The sequence below is a fragment of the Haliotis cracherodii genome, unplaced genomic scaffold (genome assembly GCF_022045235.1).
Source record: "Haliotis cracherodii isolate W230 unplaced genomic scaffold, xgHalCrac1.p SCAF_10, whole genome shotgun sequence".
Classification (NCBI taxonomy): Eukaryota; Metazoa; Mollusca; class Gastropoda; order Lepetellida; family Haliotidae; genus Haliotis; species Haliotis cracherodii.
Window position 1 is genome coordinate 50,457,330 of NW_027266265.1, and position 24,000 is coordinate 50,481,329.

General features: G+C 39.1%; 1 protein-coding gene across 1 annotated transcript; it reads left to right on the forward strand.

Moving 5' to 3' along the window:
* The first annotated feature begins 301 nt into the window (after positions 1-301).
* Positions 302-14,190, forward strand: LOC139452061 (uncharacterized). Its single transcript, XM_071233367.1, has 3 exons — positions 302-355; positions 10,229-11,443; positions 12,236-14,190. The coding sequence occupies exons 2-3, from the start codon at positions 10,249-10,251 to the stop codon at positions 13,111-13,113; spliced, it is 2,073 nt and encodes a 690-aa protein (XP_071089468.1). The 5' UTR covers positions 302-355; positions 10,229-10,248; the 3' UTR covers positions 13,114-14,190.
* Positions 14,191-24,000: the final 9,810 nt, after the last annotated feature.

A 24,000-nucleotide genomic window follows, 5' to 3' on the forward strand; every position in this document is an offset into this window, starting at 1 on the left:
CCAAACTGTAGTTTTAAAAAAAAAAAATGAAAACTAATAATAATATCACACCTTCCGCAGTAATAGGACTGCCCCGATCAAAACTGTGTATCTTATACGTGAGGAGTACAAGTGCCAGTATTTCAGAAAATTAAGATTCAAAGTCAATCTCATTAAAATCAGATCTTAGTTCTCGCTACCGCTAAACAAAGTAGCGAGAACTAAGATCTGATTTTAATGAGATTGATTCAAAGTGCGCGTGTATACATTTTAGCGGCTGGGGGTATGCTTAATACACGAGAGTGCTCTCCCTTAGAATGGAGAGCGGACGAAGTATTTTGTTTGAGAAAACGTTTACAGTATGTAGTGCGTGATGGTAAGTTCCATGTTGTTTTGAAACAATGTCCAACCAGTCTTGCATGAAACAGAGAAAGACGATTATCCTCAGTGATTCTGACAGTGATTCTGAGGGAAAAAGAGCGGGAAGTAAGTGGTTCATCTTGATAGACCAAAGTTGCCTTGCTACATGCTGATGTAGCGGCCATAAAATTTCCGAGTCCCGTGCCGGGATTCGAAGCACGGACCTTCTGGGGCCTTGTCCACATGACTAAAGAGTTTAATCCCGCGAGGAAGCAGACAAGATAAGGATAATTTTGTGGGATGAGTCCTTGCCCCCGCCCCACTGACATTGACAGTAGTAGTACCTTACTTTGAACAGAAGACTGTAGGCCTACTTCAGAAGTCACCATATAGCTTTAAGTTTCAACAAGATTGGCGGGGAGGTGTTTCCAAACCGCCTGGATGGAGACTCAATGTAAATTAAGCAGTCGCCATGGTCACAACTTAGTGAACCTACAAGGAAAACCTATGTTTGCAAGTTACAACAGATTGTGTTTTTCTCTGCCAAAAGGCTGTTATGTTATTTGTCCCTAACTGTATGTGCACAGACCCCACTCCTGGTTGTAGTGTGTAGGTGGGAGGAGTGTGCTGTGCTGACTGGTGAGGATGTGAATCCGCTCGTGACCTCGCTGCACGGGATCCGGGTTTAGGCTTTTCGCACCAGTCTACAATTTTTTTTACAAAGAAGGAGTGACTGTATTGGCCCCTGGTAGCCTGTTACACTTGATATTCTCTTGAGTGATTGACGGTTTATTGCTCAACAAAGTTACTGGATGTGAAACCTGCAAACATTGTGGCCTTAACAAGCCGTTTGGGTGGCTGCGCTGTTAGGTAAATTCTGTGGTTGGATTGTTGGCACCATCTCGATCTGCACCCACTTTGTATAAGAGTGAGCTAGTGAGTGAGTTGGGTTTAACGCCGCTTTTAACATTATTCCAGTTATATCATGGCGTATCAGCTTAATGTGGGAGGAATGCCCGAAGTGACGCAGGTCTAAGACGTTTACCACTTCGGTGAAACCCACGAGCACGGGTATGATGCTGACAAACCTAGAAACATAATTGGGGTGAATCGGGATTCGAACCCACAATCATAGGTTTCTGGCGTGCTCAAGGGACGCAACTCTGCACAGCGAATCGCGGCGCCTTAGACGACTGGGCCACCCGTGCCCCCACTTTGTTTAAGAAGAGAAGTCTATTATTTTGCCACAGTTTTGTACAGTTCTGCCTCTGCATCAGATATGTAGATACAAGTAGATGATGATGCCGATGATCAGCAAAATCAGAGCACAGAAAACTTAGTATTCATTCTTTGGTTGATTGACAGAACTTGATAAGACAAAGTACAGCTTACCCATTGCAAAAGTGTTCACAGGTTAATATTTTAATGAAAATATATCGACATCATATCACTTTGAAGTCATGTCCAAAGTTTCATTATTTTAATTTTTGGATGAATCCATTGATCATCATATGAAACATATCCCAGTTGCGTAGACCGATGCTCATGATGTCAATCGCTGGATTATCTGGTCAAGATTCAACTATTTACAGACCACCATTATATTGCTGGAATATTGCTGAGTGAGACATTAACAACAAACAAACAAAACACAATTGTAAAATATTTTCTTATTTTTTAACATTTTTATGTTTTGACATATTGTTCCATAAAAAATGATGATGAAAAATGTTTACTGGATATGAAGATGTGATAATTTTAACAGTGTTTTTAAGAAATACATATTTAATTACCCTTAAATGTCCCTTGGACACGCCAGAAACCTATGATTGTGGGTTCGAATCCCGGTTCGCCCCGATTATTTTTCTAGGTTTGTCAGCACCATACCCGTGCTCGTGGGTTTCAGTGGTAAACGTCTGAGACCTGCATCACTTCGGGCTTTCCTCCCCCATTAAGCTGAGACGCCGCGATATAACTGGAATACTGTTAAAAGCGGCGTTAAACCCAACTCACCCACTCACAATTTAAATTGCTGTGATTACAAACTTTCAGTACAATACTCGTTATAACTTGAACAGTCTGTGAAAACCTCACATGAAATATCTTCCTTCTGTCCCTTCTACATGATCTATGTCCCACCTGCTTTCTTCAACCACAATCAGGTTGTTAAGTCGACCATTGTTGAGAACTACCGTATTCGACGTAATAAGCACCCTGTTGTAATAAGCGCCCAAGGCGATATTTGCTGATAAATTGACTAGTTAACAATCCCAATTAGCAACCCTTCCGATTGATCAGTGTACACAAGACTTATGTTTATTTGTGCATAATACTCACTCGTGTGTTATATGCACCATTAAATATGGGCATTTAAATTCTGGAAAATATATATGTCGTGTAAAATCATATTAGGCTATCAGCATAAACCACAATATTACCGATCTTTTAACTCTGTTTTTTTTTCTTACCAAAACTATATTCTAATAAGAGCCCCCTTTTTCTAATTTTGAGAGTGCCCTTATTACGTCGAATACAGTAATACAGAAACTTAGAATACATTTTTTGCCATTTGCTGTGGATTCATGTTGGACAGAGTTATGTCCCTTCAATTATATTGTTGCCTTTTAAAGCTGAGCTGATTACAAGAAGCTTAAGACCGCCAGCAAGTTATGAAGACAAAAACATGCTCTGAATTTTAATAATGTGTCAACTGTGCTAATAATGGACCACTATCAATCAAATTTTCAGAGCTGTCACACACACACATACACGTGCATGCACGTCGCTATATAAGTGCAATAATCTTGGACGCGACGTTAAACCCCATTTCACCTCACCTCACCTCACAAGCCAAATGATGAGATATTGGTTGAAGAAGCCCAGTGCATAGATTTAGAAGAAAACTAATCAGATTTAGGTAAGGAAACACTTGACAGATTGCAGATGGAGGGTGAATCAAGGACGACAGGAAAGTGCATCAGTCCTTGCGCTTGCAGCTTTTAGGCTGTAGTCTAAACTGACTTACCGGTACATGTGCCAGGATCAATGATTGCCATATTTATTACAATGTTGTACAAAAAGAGATTGTACAGCAGACATGGCCTGCCTTTGATGTAGGCTAAATCAAAGGCCAAGGTCAAATGATGTCATGCAACTAAAAGTGGCTTTGGTAGATTTCTTTGTGTGAACATCTTATCATCTCGTTTGTTTCTTATCTTCAGGACAAAGACAACTTCTACAACTTTTAACTATAATGACGGTAAAGCTTATTTATGGGCGTTACCATTATGCAGAAGCTCTTTGCTCTTCAGGGGGCAAGTGTTGTATAGTTGTTTAAGGGGCTGCAATACGCTGTGCAGAGTTACATCCCTTGGGCAAGCCAGAGACCTTTGCGGTTACACACAACCAAATGTTTTCCCATAGAATTCTACAGTAACGTTTTTTTATTTTTAAAAAAATGAACTAAGCATTAAACAGCTATTACCTGTACATGTGTGCACAGTTTGGCCTTAGAGCAGCATTAAAAACGTAAAAAATGACTAGCTTAGCCAGCTCCTTTTCCGAGTACAGGAAGCTAAATGTCACCTACTTGAAAATATCTGTGGTCACATTCAGCATAAGTCATCATGTTGAAAAAGACAGGACTAAATATGGATGGATGTACATTTAAAAGACATAAAAACCTTACACAATATCCTCCAATCAGCCTGTAGATATCTCTTGATCTGCACTGAAGGCTCTTTACGAAAACCGCACTGTTCTGATTTGGTGTAGAACCTTGATTGTGGGTTAGAATCCTGGTTAGCTGTGATTGTGTTTCTAGTTTGTCAGCACCATACCTATGCTCGTGGGTTTCACCGAAGTGGTAAATGTCTGAAACCTGGATCACTTTGGGCCTTTCTCCCGCATCAAGCTGACATATAACTGGAATACTGTTCCATGCGGCGTAGAACCCAACTCACTCACTCCCTGTCTGTTCAAATGCATGTATTCATCAGACAGTTAATTGCAACCCTTACACTTCTAGAAATGATAAAGATATGAAAAATAGCATCAGCATATTACAAATGTTATATTTGTGATCTGACCTTACTGAAATATTTTTCGTTAACTTTAAAATATGATTTTCAAAAGGGCATTTCCGACATTCAGCACCCGGTAAATTGATGTAATGGATTTTTACCCGACACTTTGGGCAGTGGTTCTGTTTCTCATTAAGCATAAGAAGTGTTTGTTTGTTTGTTTGTTTAACGCCGCACTCAGCAATATTCAAGCTATATGACGGTGTTCTGTAAAATATTCGAGTCTGGGCCAGACAATCCAGTGATTGATATCATGAGCATCGATCCACACAATTGGGATCAACCAAGTCAGCGAGCCTGACCACCCGATCCCGTTAGTCGCCTCTAACGACAAGCATAGTCGCCTTTTGCGGCAAGCATGGGTTCCTGAAGACCTATTCTACCCCTGATCTTCATGGGTTGCATAAGAAGAGACTATGGTTCATATTACATGAAGTTTAATAACGATTTAGGTAGTTTTTTTTGTTTTTGTTTTCTCAATATATGTACGATCACAGTGGAACTTTTCTGTGTGACTCTCATATCTCATATCTGAAAACATCCATAAGGATTCTTCTTTTCTTATACTGTAAACGCCATATTAAACACCCTGCTCCAGTAAGTACCTCCTTGATCAACTTCTAAGTTCTAGACCAATCATAAGAAATCTTTTTAGGCAGGTGGTGGGGTAAACCTAGTGGTTAATGTGTTCACTTGTCGCGCTGAAGACACAGGTTTGATTCCCCACATGGGAATAATGTGTAAAGCCCATTTTTGGAGTCTCTCGCTGTGATATTGCTGGAATATTGCTTGAATAGCGGCGTAAAACCCATCTTCCTGAAGCAAGAGAGTTAACTGACTTTAAAAGTCCAGTTTCCACCCTTGCCGAACTTGGCTGGAATTACTGGGCTCGATCTTGGCGCCACCAGTGGCTATTACCAGTTATGTCCCCTCTAAGCCTCTCCTATGGGCCAATAAGACTCCACCCGTCGTATCACTTGCGTTTGCTTCACCCAAAATGGGGGTGCCCAGTCGGGGCGATCTGATCGATAATCAAGATCTATATTGTGATAAAACGTGTCTTACATCGCGAAATTTCTCAAATCACCTGAGCACCTTGATTAAAAACATGAAAAGATTTGGAAAATATCTGCTGACATCGAGTTGTCGGTACACAGGCTTTGCAAATCCTGCAATCGACCGAAATCTGCACGACAGTTTACGAACCGGATTTCGATTTCGGTGCGCGATTTTCATTGGACTATGCATAGACTCGTTAGTCCAGCCAAAATGTAACTCCATAATACCAGCCTAGTTAGGCAAGGGTGGAAACTGGACTTTTATAGTCAGTTAACTCACTTGCCTCAGGAAGATGCGTAAAACCATACTCATGGACTCTTTTTAAGTACCCATGTATAAAACAGAAATTTAAGTGACAGTCCATATTTTCTTGTGTATATTACACATTGAAACAGTTTTAGTTTCATCGATATTTGAACAAAGTATATCAACTACCCACTGGATCTCTGAAAACAAATCTAACTCATGTATTTTCTAAGTGTCCAGGTACCTTATTATGGCAAGTACGGTAATATTTATTCACTCTGACTTCAACTGTATGACAGCCTACCCTAGATTACATGAGACAGCATTACATGCAGGGCACTTTTCCCACAATCTTGAGTATTTAAATACATAATGAGCATGACAAGTAGGCTAATTCTTGCACTAGGGCTGCGGCACTTGTAAATAGATCAATCATATCCTTCCCTGGAGAATATCAGTGAGTCACAAGCTGTCAGAAACTGGTTCACACTTAGTGGTTATTCTGACCTTGTTATGCTGGCCATAACCTGATCTTTCAATTTGTATTTTAGATTAAAATTGATCTTGTTATGACTTGATCCTTGTTGTAACCCTAATGGTCACAGAAATGATGTAGAAATACTGTTTTTCTTCCCAATGTAAACATTGTGTTTTTTTAACTTTTTTGTTCTTGTTGCTTTTTACAGGGTTTGCACAGCGTAAATATCGTCTTGTATCTTGAAATTCTGCCGAGGTTACTATCACCATACTCAGACTGATTTCAGACCAGAGCTCCAGATGACTTTTTGAGATAATGAGTTTTCACTCTCGGGTTTCTATTTTAATTGGGTTATTACATTTTTCAAGGGGTAACCAATATATTTTCACTCATCAATTCATCACTCTTTTGGGTTTCCCCAAAATTAGTGAACATTTTAAGATTTAAAAAAAATGAAATAATGTTTTAGAAGTATATAACAGTATAGGCTTGACTCGGAAAGTAAATTAGCTCAAAATTGTGTTTTGGAAATTAGCTCCTTTGTACTCATGCTGTAAAAGCTTTATTTGGTATTTACACATACTGTTTTTATACATGTGAGTTTTTCATTTAATGCATGCGTTTCTGTATGCAAGTTAATTGAAAGTAACTGGGTTTTGAATATTTTTTAAAGTTTTTTTGGGAGGGGGAGGGGGGTGGTATTTTATGCAAATACACTGCTTATCTGTTGTTCTGTCAATGAGATATTATTGCTAGGGAAAATATTTGCAAGGCAAAGTTTAGTGGCAATATCTAGCTCAGTAACAATCTAAACTTTGGAAACATGTTTATCGACACAGTAATTTTAGAAATGTTATCTGTAATTATCTGCAGTCCTGATTCTGCATGCACTTAAACATCTGTTAGAAGCAGCAGTGTTGTCTTGCAATGGATACAGTCATATGTCTCCATGACAACCCAATGCCTGTTTACGAGGTTATTGGAAAACAAGTATCATGAATGATTTTTTTATTTGTTGTGATTTCATTATTCCTGTAGTTCTACAAAATACTGCAAATATTAAGTTTTGTCTCAATAAGAAACGTATTCAAACACGGATCAGTCCAGAAAATATGGTCTATAAACTCACTTTTGTATCCTTCAATCAATTAAACTACATCTCACCACAGCGCAGAACTTTTAAATGTCTTTCTCTCGTCCTTCAGTAATTATTTGAATAGACCACTCCTTAGCTAATCATTGCTTACTTGACCTAAAGATATTTCACTAGACCTGTGAAGATCCAGGGTAGAATAGGTCTTCAGCAACCCATGATTGCCGTAAAAGGCGACTATGCTTGTTGTAAGAGACAGCTAACGGGATCGGGTGGTCAGGCTCGCCGACTTGATTGATGCATGTCATTGATCTCAATTGCGTGGATCGATGCTCATGATATCAATCACTGGATTGTCTGCTCCAGGCTTGATTATTTACAGACCGCCGTCATATAGCTGGATTATTTCTGAGTGCGGCATTAAACAACAAACCAACCAACCAAACAATCTAGCGCCGCCAACAACATCCGTGACGTTTGGTTCACAGTGCATGACAAACACAGCTCATTATGAGGAAACACTGAAATTTGGGCGTCATCATCTATTATCACCTGTAATTTGCCAGCAGGTAACCAAGATACACTGATGACAGACTTGGTATTGATTGGTGTCTGACAGGGGTGACAGGTGGCCTGTGTGAGCTGGTGCAGGCTTCTTGTCCTCCAGCATCTGTTTTATCTGCCACTGATCTAGTCTCACGTCAACTGCACTTTCGTATTTCCTTCCTGTCAACAATATGAAGGCCCATGTCAGCAATTAGACATGTCAGATTCAACCGATAGAATGGCTCTTGAGGACAAGCTTGTTAAGTCGTTTGAAAGTAGGTTCACATTGTGCGTCTTTTCTCGTGTTTATTTGTTTAATATCGTTTCAGTCTGTGACAAAAGTCCAGAAAGTATTTTGGTCTTATTTTCAGTATATTCAAGTCTGAGTTATTGACTAGTATTATGTTTGTTGTTTTGTTGTTTAATGCCGTACTCAGCAATATTCCAGATATATGACAGTGGTCTGTAAATAATCGAGTCTGGACCAGACAATCCAGTGATTGCCATCATGAGCATTGATCCCTGCAGTTGGGATATTTGGCTCGAGCTTGGACCAGTTGGTAAAGTCGTAGACTGTCGTTTTACTTCTTTATGTCAGGTGCGTTGATCACCGAGTGAGGATTCTGGGGATGAATACCGGTAGGTGACATGTGTTGTCAAAGGCAACTGAAGAGGCCATGCTGTGTAATTTGGCTGATTATGTATAAAATGTGCCAAAAGAAACGTGAACCATAGAAACATGTAGAGAAGTATGTACATTAAGTGAGTGAGTGAGTGAGTTGGGTTTAACGCCACTTTTAACATTATTCCAGTTATATCACGGCGTGTCAGCTTAATGTGGGAGGAAAGCCCGAAGTGATGCAGGTATCAGACGTTTACCACTTCGGTGAAACCCAAGGGCACGGGTATGATGCTGACAAACCTAGAAACATAATTGGGGCGAACCGGGATTCAAACCCACAATCATAGGTTTCTGGCGTGCCCAAGGGACGCAACTCTGCACAGCGAATCGCGGCACCTTAGACGACTGGGCCAACTGTGCCCCCCATGTATGTTAAGAAGATGTGTTTCCAATGTGTACCAATTAATGACAAAACTAACAATCAGTCAAGTGTTACTGCAGAGTGTCTTTATTCTTATCAAGATATGCTGCACATGATTTCCAAACTTCACAGAATAATCCTGTAAGAGGCAAATGGTTCATCTCAAGTGATAGATCTATGACATACATTGTACCCATGTACCCATGTGAAATATACATTGGACCCATGTGAAACATACATTGTACCATGTGAAACATACATTGTACCCATGTGAAACATACATTGTACCCATGTGAAACATACGTTGTACCATGTGAAACATACATTGTACCATGTGAAACATACATTGTACCATGTGAAACATACATTGTACCCATGTGAAACATACATTGTACCATGTGAAACATACATTGTACCATGTGAAACATACATTGTACCACCTGAAACATACATTGTACCATGTGAAACATACATTGTACCATATGAACATACATTGTACCACTTGAAACATGCATTGTACCATGTGAAACTTACAGTGTACCACTTGAAACATACATTGTACCATGTGAAACATACATTGTACCACTTGAAAAATACATTATACCATGTGAAACATACATTGTACCATGTGAAACATACATTGTGTCCATGTGAAACATATATTGTACCATGTAAACATACATTGTACCACTTGAAACATACAGTGTACCCATGTGAAACATACATTGTACCATGTGAACATACATTGTACCACTTGAAACATACATTATACCTTGCGAAACATACATTATACCAGGTGAACATACATTGTACCACTTGAAACATGCATTGTACCATGTGAAACATACAGTGTACCCATGTGAAACATACATTGTACCATGTGAACATACATTGTACCACTTGAAACATACAATGTACCGATGCATGTAGTCTCCGACGTGACGAGCCAACATTGTAACCAGAAGCTTACGATAAGGCCCACTCTTTACCTGAGCTATCATGTAGTAGTAAGATGGTCTAATTATCTTAAAGCTGAAAGATTAAAAGATTAAACAATTTGATGAGGTTGCAATATTCACATGAATTCTAAACTTGCCAAAGGTGTACTCACAAAAGATTTATTTTTCAAATAATGCAAATGATAAAATGATTTCCTTGTTTCTCCACTCTTCCAAAAGGAGCAGGCAGATGATAGGAATGCTGTTCTCATGGTTACGGATGCTCTTACCAAAGTTATGAGTACAGGTGACATGTAGTAGTGCAAGCCTTTCACACAAGGACCAACCCTGATCTTTGTGTTTATTCCCAGCAATTGATACTAAACTCAGACTATCTGTTTCAGACGTGAGTGTATCTCCCACAATGGTGGACTCACACCTGCCGAGGAGCCATTTTGAGTCCCTGCTGACCAAGATGAACCAGGACCGACAAGAGGGCCGGTTCTGCGACGTCCAGCTCACGGTCAGCAGCCGGCATATTCCCGTCCACCGCAGCGTCCTGGCAGCATGCAGCCCCTACTTCAGTGGAATGTTCTCCGGGAATTTCCTGGAATCCGACAAGGGGATGACAACGGTGGACTTGAGTGATGCAGTAGACGAAATGACCCACCTGGACACGGTCATCAGTTCCCTGTATTCCGGTCAGTTGCATCTTGACCGCAGCAACATTGCCCCCGTGACCCAGCTTGTATCCTTCCTCATGATCGACTCCCTCAAGGAACTGTGTGTGCAGTTCCTCATGAACGACATCCAGCTACAAACCAGCGTCAACTACTTCGTCCTGGCAGACATGTACGACATTGAAGAAGTTGAAAATTACGCTTTTTCCATTCTCGAATCACGATTTCACGACTACTTCATTTACCAAGAAGAGGTTTTGCAGGTATCCCCTCACCATCTATGCATCTTATTTCAACGAAGTATTCAGAGGTATTGTGATTCGAGTCAGATCCTGAAACTCCTCTTCTCGTGGGCAGCTTACAAAGATGTCAGCCGACGTCTCTCCACGGCCAAGGAGCTCTTCCACAGCATGTGTGTCGGTCTGGATGAACAGGGACTCAAGGACATGGACGCCTGGCTGGAAGCTCACAAGGACGAGTCGGAGACGGTAACCAGGGACTTCAGTGAAATCGTCAAGGGTGTCATGACTGACCAAGAGATGCAGGACGACGCAGTGAAGACTCCTGACGACACTGGGGAATACTCCTTGCACAATGGTGCTCAAAGTCTTAACCAAGACTGCAGTCCATTCTCAGGTTCCAGTAGTCTGCTAGTTCCGGAAGATGGCAGCAGTCGGTCATCCGGTCCTCCACTGACTCCAACAACTGTTGTCCCCAGCGAGCTGCAGCTGCCCAGTAGACCTGTAGAATCAACCAATCCGATGTCAAGTAGCTTCTCAGATTGTGTGGTCGTCATGGCACCAACTCGGGAAGTGGTGCAGAGCATTCTTGAGGTGGACTTCGACCAGAAGAAGATTCTGAGTTCAACTTGTCTTGATGTCAGTTTCTATAAATCGGAACAAAAGATCTGGCTCAATCTTGGAACAGTCACCTTTCCAGGTAGGTTTTGATCTTTTAATGAAGATGATTTCCATATATTTCTTGTATGTGAGCGTTATTCATATCAAATTTCAAACTGTTATATCTTTGACTAAATTATTTCATCTGAAAACTTTGATGTTGTACATAACACATGGTTATATATAAATATTAGTCCAGCAGCTAAGAGAAAACTAATCGATTACTTCATTGACATGCATAGTTTGTGCAATCAAACATTGTCTGTATTATTGGCCTATGGCCTTTTACTGAAAAAACACTGTCTGTCTGTCCAGGTTTGTTGGGTAGTTGATCCTGAAATGAATGCATGTCATGAATATGGTTATGATGCTGGAGAAATAAAACTAGCATTTCACCAGGCCCCAACGTCTATGGTAATCAAGGAATTGTATCCGTTTCTCACAGGTAATAAATTCTCACAGTTAATACAGATAATGTACAAAGAATCCTAGAATCCACAATGAAAGTATAACAAGTTTAATGGATACAATAAAACCTTGGACACTACCAATTAAGTGAAGTGAACATATTTCTGGATCAACAAAACACCGGTACTGAGTAATATTCTATGATTTATTAACTGTTAAAGGACGTAATCTCTCTAAATTCCAAATTTGAAGAGTCAGTTTTTCTTCGCTTTTCGGTCGTAATTACACAGTAACCATGGTAACTGAAGGATGTCACTGATGTCAGTGACACACTCGTTCCTAATCTGTAGAAGCTGTTAACATGATAAATACAATAGATATATTTTTTAATAAGTTGATATATTTTTCAATCTGTTTCCATCAGGAATCCTTGATGAGAAGAGCAACTGGCGGACTTGTTGTACACATGATAAGATATATTTCCTGAGCCCGATCCGTGGACGGGGCTACCGACTGGATCTAGTGACTCGGGTCTGGCAGACTCTTGACTGCCGACCAGTCCTGGAAGGTCTGGAGGGGGATGTCCGCAGCGTCATTCCATTGGCCGTTAACAACTCTCTTTATGTCCTGGCATCCAATCGACTGTTGTCCGACACACGGGACCACTATCAGACTCAGCAACGCTACTACCGTCTCACCGATCAGCTAACATGGGAACCAGTGGCCGAGGTGTCACATGACCACTACAGCACTCCCCTGTCGCTTATATCGGTCTCGGGATCGAAGATATTTGTTGTCAAAGCAGACATTGCTGTAAACGTCGCCAAGAACTTGCTGATTATCAAAGAAGGTCACACCTTCGATACCAGCACGAATGTAATTGAAAAATTTGCAGCTGTTACCTATGTGCCTTCTCCTGTGAGAGTGATGGTGAGGGAAGGAACTATCTACATCATCGACGGGGATGGATGGATGCGGGGGTACAACAAAGAGAAGAGCCAGTGGGAGTTCCCTGTTCAGGTCGATCTGTCGGACATCCGATGGTGTCGGGCGTCCAGCATCGAAGGCCACTTCCCATGTCTGTCCCACGTTTCAACAGGAGCGGGGGGATGCGTTTGGGAGCTGTCAAGCTTTCAACATCACGCTACGGCACTGTTGGAGGTTGGAGTTGGAAACGGGGGAGGCCTCCACACCAGGATTCACATCCCGCCTCCGTATAAATACTTCGCTATCGCCACCGCTGGGAAAGTGTCCAACTCTGTTCTCAAATGTCTCAGTCGAAGTCACTTTGTGCATGATTAGATGTGAATCAGTGTCTGCAGCTCAGTGTCTTCCCGAGGCAACAGAGTTTACTGACTATAAAAGTCCAGTTTCCACCCTTGCCAAACGAGGCTGAAATTATGGAGTTATGTTGTGGTTGGACTAACGAGTCTACACATAGACCAAACAAAATCATGTAACGAAATCGACATACGGTTCATACAGATTTCGGTAGATTGCATGTGTACTGACAACAGATATTTTCCAAATCTTTTCCTGTTTTTAATCAAGGTGCTCTTTTGATTTGATGCAGTTTGAGAAGTAAGACCTGTTTTATTACATAACGGGTCTTTATTATTGATCAGATTGTCTTCATTGTCAACATTTTTTTTTAAGTTAATGAAAGTGATATGAGAGGTGGAATCTGATTGGTCACTAGGAGGGACATAGAAGGGACATAACTCGTAGTAGCCTCTGGTGGCGCTAGGATCGAGACCAGAAATTCCAGCCAAGTTTGGCAAGGATGGAAACTGGACTTTTACAGTCAGTTAACTCCCTTGCCTCGGGAAAATGGCAGCTCAGTAATGTGGTTCATATTGCATAAGATTGGCTATGTGCAATACTTGTATATACGGTGCTGGATGGCAAATATGCGTGTCTGGAAACTGATCATACATGTAATAGATCTTCAAGCTCCCCTCAGGAGGTTATGTTTCCAAAAATATGACAAACCGTATTCGACGTAATAAGGGCCCAGAGCGCTTTCAAAACTAGGAAAAGGGGGCTCTTATTAGAATATAATTTTGGTGAGAGAAAAAAACAGAGTTGAAAGATTGCAAATTTTGTGGTTTATGCTGACAGCCTGAAATGATACAAAAGAAGAATATGAGCGTATTATATACATGATAGATATATTTTCCAGAATTTAATTGCCCATAATTAACAGGTCTTGTGTACATTGATCAATGGGATCAAAGGTCCATATTACGTCGAATACGGTACTGTGAATCATGAAATTAATGTCTAACCAAATTAATACGAGTGCGACCCTAGCCTAAAGTTTGTAATGAAATTTCTGAACACTTTTTAACAAATGGCTACACTAAGACTGTAGATACAGTATTCCATGATAGATGATAGCCGGAAGAAGGAAGAAATTGTTTGCTTTCCTCACAGTCTGTCCTTGAAATGTGATCTTCCAATAAGGTACAGTAAACTACGGTTATAACGAACTCAAAGGGACCACTAATTCTAGTTTGTTATAACCGTAATTCGTTATAAGCATATATACAGCATAACTACAGCATATAGTCGGGACTAAAAAGTTAGTTCGTTATATCCGTTAGTTCGTTATAAGCGTGTTCGTTATAACCGTAGTTTACTGTATATTTAAATGAGCTAGGTCCGGTCAACTAAGATTATGGGGGCTCTAAGTGGTGTCACAAGTGTTTTGATTGTAGTGAGCAGTGTTATGTATTCACCAACTCCTGTACTGGACATTTTCACTACCTGGGTTAGCAGTGTTTTGTTTTAAAATTCATAAATTACTTGACATAGTGGCTGAAAACAAAGACGCCATCATACAAAAAGACCTTAAAAAATGGTACTTGTTGTTACCCTGCCTGGCTCTTGGCATTAAGGGGATAAAGCAAGGCCTGGTCGGCTCAGAGTCAGTATACTGTGTCTGAGTGAGGTGTTAAACTGCGGCATGGTATCTCAGTGACCTGGCACTATGAAATTGGCATCAGTCCGGACTAGTACAAGCAGACACGCACACACATGCATACACATCGCTGTATAAGTGCAATAAACTTGGACGCGATGTTAAACCCCATTTCACCTCACCTCACCTCACCTCACCTCACCTCGCCACGAAATTTACATAGGATTATAAGATATGGCTCCCAAACTATTATACAAGACCATTTACTTTGACCCTATTGCCAGTCATTTGTTAAAACTGAAATTGCTTTGGGTGAATTAGTCCTGCACCATGACTGTGGAATAGATTTATTTTATGAAAAATAAATATATCTAGAAACATATACAAAAGTCAAGTCTAGCCAGCTCTAGCTAGCTCTATTCCACATATGAAATCAGCATAGGGAATCCTTTTTTTTTCATTTTCAGAGTCAAGAAGGATATATCCATAAAATTGTGTCTACCTTGTCAAGAAGGATATTGTGTAATATAAGATTTCCTAGACTAAATGTTAGCCTATGGTTGAATTAACTTTGTATTATAAGCAATTCAGAACATTACCTGTGTTTGAAATAGCTGCTTGACCAGTGTCCAGCTCTGAATGTGTGTATATATACCAATGTTAGTGAAACATTCATTGCTAACACAGTACATATACCAGTGTTAGTGAAACATTCATTGCTAACACAGTTCATATACCAGTGTTAGTGAAACATTCATTGCTAACACAGTTCATATACCAGTGTTAGTGAAACATTCATTGCTAACACAGTACATATACCAGTGTTAGTGAAACATTCATTGCTAACACAGTACATATACCAATGTTAGTGAATCATTCATTGCTAACACAGTACATATACCAGTGTTAGTGAAACATAAATGCTGTAGATTTTTCCAGAAATGTTGCACTTTCAAACTTTGTTATAATGTATATTCTTCATTGTTAATATGGCCATCTACTTGTTTGTAAATCTATTTTTGGTATGTAGACATTATCTAATATACCTTTCTTTTTGCACGAAGTGATTTTGTTTCATGGTCAGTAGTCTTGGGCGGTGTTTGTATACATCCTGACCAAGTGGGTCACGTAATTTTCGTAAAAGGTGAGTTTGCTTGTCGTAAAAGGCGACTAACGCGATCGTCAGGCTCGCTGTCATCGATCCCAATTGCATGGATCGATGCTCATGATATCAATCACTGGATTGTCTGGTCCAGACTCGATTATTTTACAGACCGCTGTCATATAGCTGGAATATTGCTGAGTGCGGCGTTAAACAAAAAACCAACCAACGTGATTTGACAAAATTAAATGAGAGGCCTTTTTTTCATATGTATAGGTGTGTTGACTTCTATTGTGTACATAGTTTTAGATTGGCTTTATTTGAATATATAATCAAAAACACAGATTGATTTTGAGAATTAAAATAAACCAACCAGCCATGCAGGTTACAGATTACAAATTTCTTAATGAGTGACTGTGTGAGTTAGTCATAGCAGAGACCATAACATTTATTATATGGTCTCTGGTGATATTGCCCAATATCAAGTACGATTTCATAGTGTTTTCGTGTTAAGTATATGTATGATCTGATTACCGTATTCACTGTAATATACGTCACAGGCACTTATAAAATTCATTGGGGTTGGGGAGTGCTTATTAAAGCAATACACAAGTTAAATTTGTTTCCAGAGATCAAGCGAGGATGGATATACCAAAACACATTTGGTAATTGTCAGTTAGCAATTATATACCCCTTCAGTGATTTCGTTTTGTGTCCAATATAGGGGGCACGGGTGGCCCAGTCGTCTAAGGCGCCGCAATTCGCTCTGCAGAGTTGCGTCCCTTAGGCACGCCAGAAACCTATGATTGTGGGTTCGAATCCCGGTTCGCCCCGATTATGTTTCTAGGTTTGTCAGCACCATACCCGTGCTTGTGGGTTTCACCGAGGTGGTAAACGTCTGAGACCTGCATCACTTCGGGCTTTCCTCCCACATTAAGCTGACACGCCGCGATATAACTGGAATACTGTTAAAAGCGGTGTTAAACACAACTCACTCACTCACTCACTCACTTGTGTCCAATATATGTAATATATACAAGACTACATAGAATGTCATGTAACTTTTCAGTCTGATATGGGGTACTTATTTACATATAACTTACAGATCAGTCTAGAAGTTGGTAAAGGGGTTGATTATTGGAATTGGGCGTTTAATATGGTGAATACGGTATGTTATATGTGATGTGAGTTATGACAGACTTGTGAAGAAGAGATTTTATAAACTATAGAAGTTACAGATATGAACAGGTTTTATTCATCTTATTGTCATGAACACAAATGTTGTACAATGATCAAGCCTTTCACTGCCCTGCTATATGCTCTCTATGCACTTCACTGTCACATGCATCTTATGTTAGAGTAGTGATAGAAATTAACCTTGTGAGCCTAATAGCCTGAATGTCTGTAACATGGAACAACACCAAGATTCCAATTTCTACGATATGTGAAGGCAGACTAACATTATATCTTTAAGATAAAAATATTTTAAGATTTGATTTTGTTAATTGTATTTTGATATAAAAGCATGATAATAGGAGGGAACCAAGAGTCACTTCATTTTCAGAAACTATATTTCTAGACTTGCCAAACTATTGTAGATTTTTTATTGGATATATTTTCTGTAGGTGTTGAATGATGTTGAAAGGAGGCTGGGTGAGGCGGATGTTCCGGGGCTAGCAGGCTTGTGGCACTTTCTGTCATTGTGGCATAATTGCCAGGTTTGTGAAGTTTTCAAGAGTGGGAATGTCAGCTGCTAGCTCGGATGGAGTCATGATACTTGACCCATGATACGATACACCATCCATTTTTGTATCGTGATACACCACCGTTTTTGTATTATGATCATGATGATACACCATACGTTTTTGTTTCATGATACACCATATGTTTTTGTATCATGATACACCATACGTTTTTGTATCATGTTACACCATTCATTTTTGTATTATGATACACCATACGTTTTTGTATCATGATACACCATTCATTTTTGTATCATGATACACCATTCATTTTTGTATCATGATACACCATTCATTTTTGTATCATGATACACCATACGTTTTTGTATCATGATACACCATACGTTTTTGTTTCATGATACACCATACGTTTTTGTATCATGATACACCATACGTTTTGTATCATGATACACCATTCATTTTTGTATCACGATACACCATTAATTTTTGTATCATGATACACCATACGTTTTTGTTTCATGATACACCATACGTTTTTGTATCATGATACACCATACGTTTTGTATCATGATACAACATACGTTTTTGTATAACTAAAACAATACATTTTGTATCATGATACACCATTCATTTTTGTATCATGATACACCATACAAGTGTTAGCGTTGTCTAGTTCTGTTTTACAACGAAGAAATTCATAATCAATTAATGACATGCATAACACGCTATCATGAGGTTGATGAGGCTGATTGCAGTGCATGTTGTAGGGGTTTTTCAATGTGGGATGTCATACTAAAAGGGGGACAAGGTTTGGAAAAATTGGCAGCCCTGAAACAAATGTCTCAATTTCAGTACTACTGTATTGGATGTAATAAGAGCCCCGGGCGCTCTCAAAATTAGAAATAGGGGCCTATTATGAGATATTACTTTGGTGGGAAAAAAAGATAAATTTTGTGGTTTATGCTGACAGCCTGAAATGTTTATGTACGACAGATATTTTTTCAGAATTGGATTGCCCATAATTGAGGGTGCATATAACACACAATGGCGTATTATACGCGAATAAATAAGTCTTGTGTACATTGATCAATCGCAAGGGGTGCTAGTCAATATATTAGCAATATCGCCGTGGGCACTTATTAGAGCGGAGCGCTTATTACGTCGAATACAGTAATTACAAAGTCCTCACTAGCATAGCCCCTCTTTTAGTAAAGCAGTTTTTGTCCAATTAGATATAGATGGTTGATAATGCCTTTAGTACATTTATACCCTGATACGAAGGTACTGCAGATAGTACATGCAGAGAATCGTGATATTTGGACTTCCACCGACAGGCTACGCTTATGTAAGATAGAGCACAAAGACTGTACACATTGGAACAACATGCTTCACTTTGACTTATATATATATTTCTAAGAGATTATAGATTCCATGCACTGTGGCCAAGTTGTCTCACTGTAACGATTTGCGTCCCTTGGCTGTAGCAGGATCTGCTGGTTGTGGATTGTAATCCTAGATTCAATCCTTAGTTTCTCGGCACCAGACCTGGGCTTCCAGAATCCACAAATAGTGTCCTACTTTTGCAACCTGCATGACTTTGCAGGCCTGAAGGAAGAAAGTACCTGCCACACCCCCACCTCTTGAGGCCTGCGCCTACAGGCCTGCATTTGAATTTCCTCCGACTGTAGATTTAAGGATTGAGTTTGATCGGTATGAGTCAGCTTTATTTCAGGTGCAAACCTGACATTGTTTCATTTTGTTTTTGCTGTGAATGTCTATACACGGTGTGTTTTTAATTCTTACACTTTTGAAGATTTGTGTGTTTATGTAATCATATTTTACAATGTTTAAATATTTTTTTATACCACATGTCTATGTTCTGGTCAGGTGATTATTTATGAAATAATTTTTTTTTATGAAGGAATGTTTCAAAGAATAAGAGTGAGTGAGTATGGTTTTATGCCGCTTTAAGCAATATTCTGGCAATATCACAATCTCATTAAAATCTCGCTACCGGTAGACAAAGATCTGGAGACATCCCATTAGAGGTCACGTCAGAACGACCTTTCATCCGACTAATCAGAGCGTCACTTACCAGATTATGAAAGTGACAGTCGGAATGTGAGTTCTAATCATGCAACCTCTAAAACTTTAACACGGGGTATTCTGAACGATAGTTACAGGTTTAAGGACTGAACCCACACAATCTAGACCATCTATTAGCCATTCCCGAATGTTCTTTTGTACAGGTTTCAAATTTGAAATCAAGAATTTGTCAAAATTTGTTTCGAACAGTAGTCGTCAATTTGAAATTAGTGCCGTAAAGCACGAGAAAGCTGCCTTCTGATTGGTCATTCCTTTGGTCGGTCAAAGTTCGCACAAGGTCCGTCTGACGTGACCCGTAAAGGGATGTCCTCAGATCTTTGTTTAGCAGTAGCGAGAACTTAGATCTGATTTTAATGAGATTGGGCAATATCACGGCGGAGGATACCAGAAATGGGCTTCACACATATCCCCAATGTAGGGAATCAAACCTAGGTCTTTGGCATGAGAGGCATCAAGACACAAGAGGTAACAATAGCAGACAGCAACATGTTACGCTGGAGACGATAATGGAACTAGGACAATGCAGGAGAACAATATGGCTGTTTTGAATGACTAAAATGAAAATATGTGAATAATGCTGTGTAGTTCTACATGATCTGGATTATTACATAATTAATCAAAGGTTTTCGAAACTAAGATCATTAGGGTCAAACACAAACTGAAGCGATGAAGCTCCTAAGTCGAACAACATGCCTGAAGAGGAACATGGTTTAGAAAAACGTGTATTAAAACACATTAATACTGTATGTCAACAATGGCTCAATGACATTTCAATGGCTTATAACCTTTAAGAGACTCTAACAAATGTTAGTATAATTATTTTGGAACATGGAGTGAGTTGTATGCACACCAAATATCCTCATATTTGTAGAAGTGAAACGTTTAGTGTTAATCAGGCATTTATCACAAATATGTGCATGCATGTTGAGTTGAAGGAAAGACATTTTGTGTCACCATGGTTACTGCTACCATGGTAACTGTTGATAACATGTCGAATTATCAGGTTATTCATGATACTGATATTTTTTTTCTGTTGAATTGTATATAGGAAAAGAGAAAGGTATATTTCAGTGTTTTGTAGGCACATTATAATTATGTAGACACTGCCTTTTGAGAAAGCACAGATAGAAAAATGGCTCATGATTTAACTCTGTTATGATGTATGGAAGATTAGATTAATGTTCTTTCAATTGATGTTGATATATTGAAATGATATTTTAAATTTTTTAACATTGGGAATCCCACAATGATTGATATTTTGTATAAGCTTGTGGAATTGAATGTGAGGAAATTTTCTTAGCCAAAGTGAGTGAGTGAGTGAGTGAGTGAGTGAATTGGGTTTAACACAGCTTTTAACAGTATTCCAGTTATATCACGACGTGTCAGCTTAATGTGGGAGGAAAGCCCGAAGTGATGTAGGTCTCAGACGTTTACCACTTCGGTGAAACCCATGAGCACAGTATGGTGCTTACAAACTTTGAAATATAATTGGAGTGAACCGGGATTCGAACTCACAATCATATTTTTCTGGCGTGCCCAAGGAACGCAACTCTGCACAGCGAATCTTGGCGCCGACATGGCAAGATTAGGATTAAATTTCTTTTTTTAGTAGTAAATATAAATCTGAAATGTTATTGGTAAATATTAATTCAGAAAATGAAGATATTATGAAATATTAGCTATGTATTGTATCTAAAACATGTTGATTTATTCAATAGTGAGTAAGTGAGTGAGTGAGTATGGTTTTACGCAGGTTTTAGCAATATTCCAGCAATATCATGGCGGGTGACACCAGAAATTGGCTTCACACATTGTACCCATGTTGGTAATCGAACCCGGGTCTTTGGCATGACTAGCGAACGCTTTAACCACTAGGCTACCCGACCGACCCGATTTTTTCAATATCAGATCATATGTTTATGAATGCATGTGAGGATGTAAGTTCAACTAAATGTTTGGCTTTATAAGCCTGTTAAGACATTTGCTAGCCAATAAGTGTGGTTGGTTGAAAGAAAAATAACTAGATCTGTCAAGCTCAATTTTTTTTTTATTCAGCACGAATTTTGGGGCATTATTGGGGCATTATTGGGGTCAGCCGGGTCAGTAGGAAAACATTATTGGTAACAATATTGTTTGAAGTGCAGGAGGTTAATAAGTTTGTATATGTATATGTATTGGGATATGCTTCTGATAAGTCGTTGTTCTCTAAGACTGCAGGGGCCATAGACTACGTCCAGTTTATTACTTGCCCGTGAAGAGATCACCCGTTTAATAAACATACAGCTGTATTACACATTGTGTAATATCAAAACGCGTGCTTGTGTACTCTCGGAACACGTTTCAGGAACAAATATTGAAAGCTCTCAACATCCCTTGGCTTATTCAACGACATTGCGTGTGGAGTTGATAGATCACTGAGAGGAGCTTATGCACACACGATGACCCCAGCAACCTTGTTGCTAGGCTGACGTCACATGGCATTGTTTCGCCGATGGATCTTGCAACAAAATTCCACAAATTACGTCATCGGGTATTGTGACGTTATTGTAAACTTTGAGGTGCCAGGCCCGTTCCACAAGGCGATCGTATTGTAGCGCAACGATAGTCGTTAGTCTAAGTTAAAGTATGTGACTCGTTTCATAAAACTGGTATTACACGGGAGCGAGTTTAGTATTCTATATGTATGCATCGGTCAGTTACTATGTAGGAAGTTGAAACATAGTGACCCGAAGTGTGGAGAATTTGTGTATTGTATTGTATATTTTTAATGGAGTGATGGGGCATTAAAAAATACCGTATTCGACGTAATAAGCGCCCCGCTCTAATTGACATTGGCTGATATATTGGCTGGTGAACAATCCCAATTAGCACCCCTTCAGATTGATCAATGTACACAAGACAAATTTATTCGCTTATAATACGCACTCGTGTGCTATATGCACCCTGAATTATGGGCAATAAAATTCTGGAAAAATAATCTGTCGTACATCAACATTTCAGGCTGTCAGCATAACCATGAAATTTATCTTTCAACACTGTTTTTTTTCACCAAAATAATATTCTAATAAGAGCCCCCTATTTCTCATTTGAGAGCGCCCTGGGCGCTTATTACGTCGATTACAGTATGTTAAATCCAATCCTGAATCCAAAAATTTAAGAATGTACCCTTACTGTCTGTGTGTTAACGAAGTTCAAAAGAGTTTATGTTGGAGGTGTACTTATAATGTGTGGACCTGAAAATTAGTGGTATGGACAGGATTACTGTAAGGGACGTGCAGAGATATGCATGTTATGTTTAATTTATTGTTTTTTATGATACTCAACACTTGTTTGAAATTTACAATGTCTTGTGACGTTTTCTGTTCTATTTCATCCGATTTACTGTGCGTGTTTTTGATTCAGTGTATGATGTGTGTTTGGATCCATACCTAAACTCGGTTCATTCCTCGTAAAGTTTACACCATTCACATGTAGTATTTGTGTTTAGTATTTTGTATTCATCTTTTTGTATTTTTTAACTTTTTTTCCTTCTATCTATAAGTCAATGTGACTTGTACCAGTATGTTTTTTATTCAGTTACATCAATTAGAATTTTGTTTGTTTGTGTTAATGTTGTCAGTGTTAATGTAAGTTGACTTGGAATTGCCTTTTGTTGGTGTGTAGAGAAGCTATGAAACATGTTTCATTTGTTACGGAGGTCAAGGTCTGCAGTGAACAAGGAGTTGTAATCTGTACGCGATACACCACCTCTCTTCCAGAATCGTTTACATTTTTAAGCGATTTTGTATTATGGAAAGTTGTTAAAATAATGTCTGTAACATATTGAAATTATTAGATATTTATACAATTTTGGGTAGGCATATCCTTTTAAAAAAACAGGAGACTTATATCAGGAGTCTGGTAAATGTAGGTATCTAAATTATTATATATCACGACTGTAAGGCAACAAATAGACATCCTAGTCAAGTTAGTTGAGCTGAAGTTTAAGAAGTGACGAAGCTGAAAATTGTAATCATGAGAATTATGTTTGCTACAGTGAATGGGAAATTGATGAATTGCATAATATAATTGGTATATCTTAGAAAGTGAATTAATTGTCATCAATCAAATTTCATCAACAGTCTTATTGTTTCCGGATGAAATGTGAGTGTGATGCTAAATGCTGAAAGGATTCATTCATACCAACAGTGTGGTTTTGATTTTATTGTTGTAACAGGCACACATGATTGTGAAAATGTTTTTTTTATTAATACATGGAGATTAAAAACACTATTCATGATTGCTTAGATGAATAGGAAGTTATGTGAAAGTACATGTTAAAGTCGTGTAGCCATGTGCTTATTGAAATACATCTG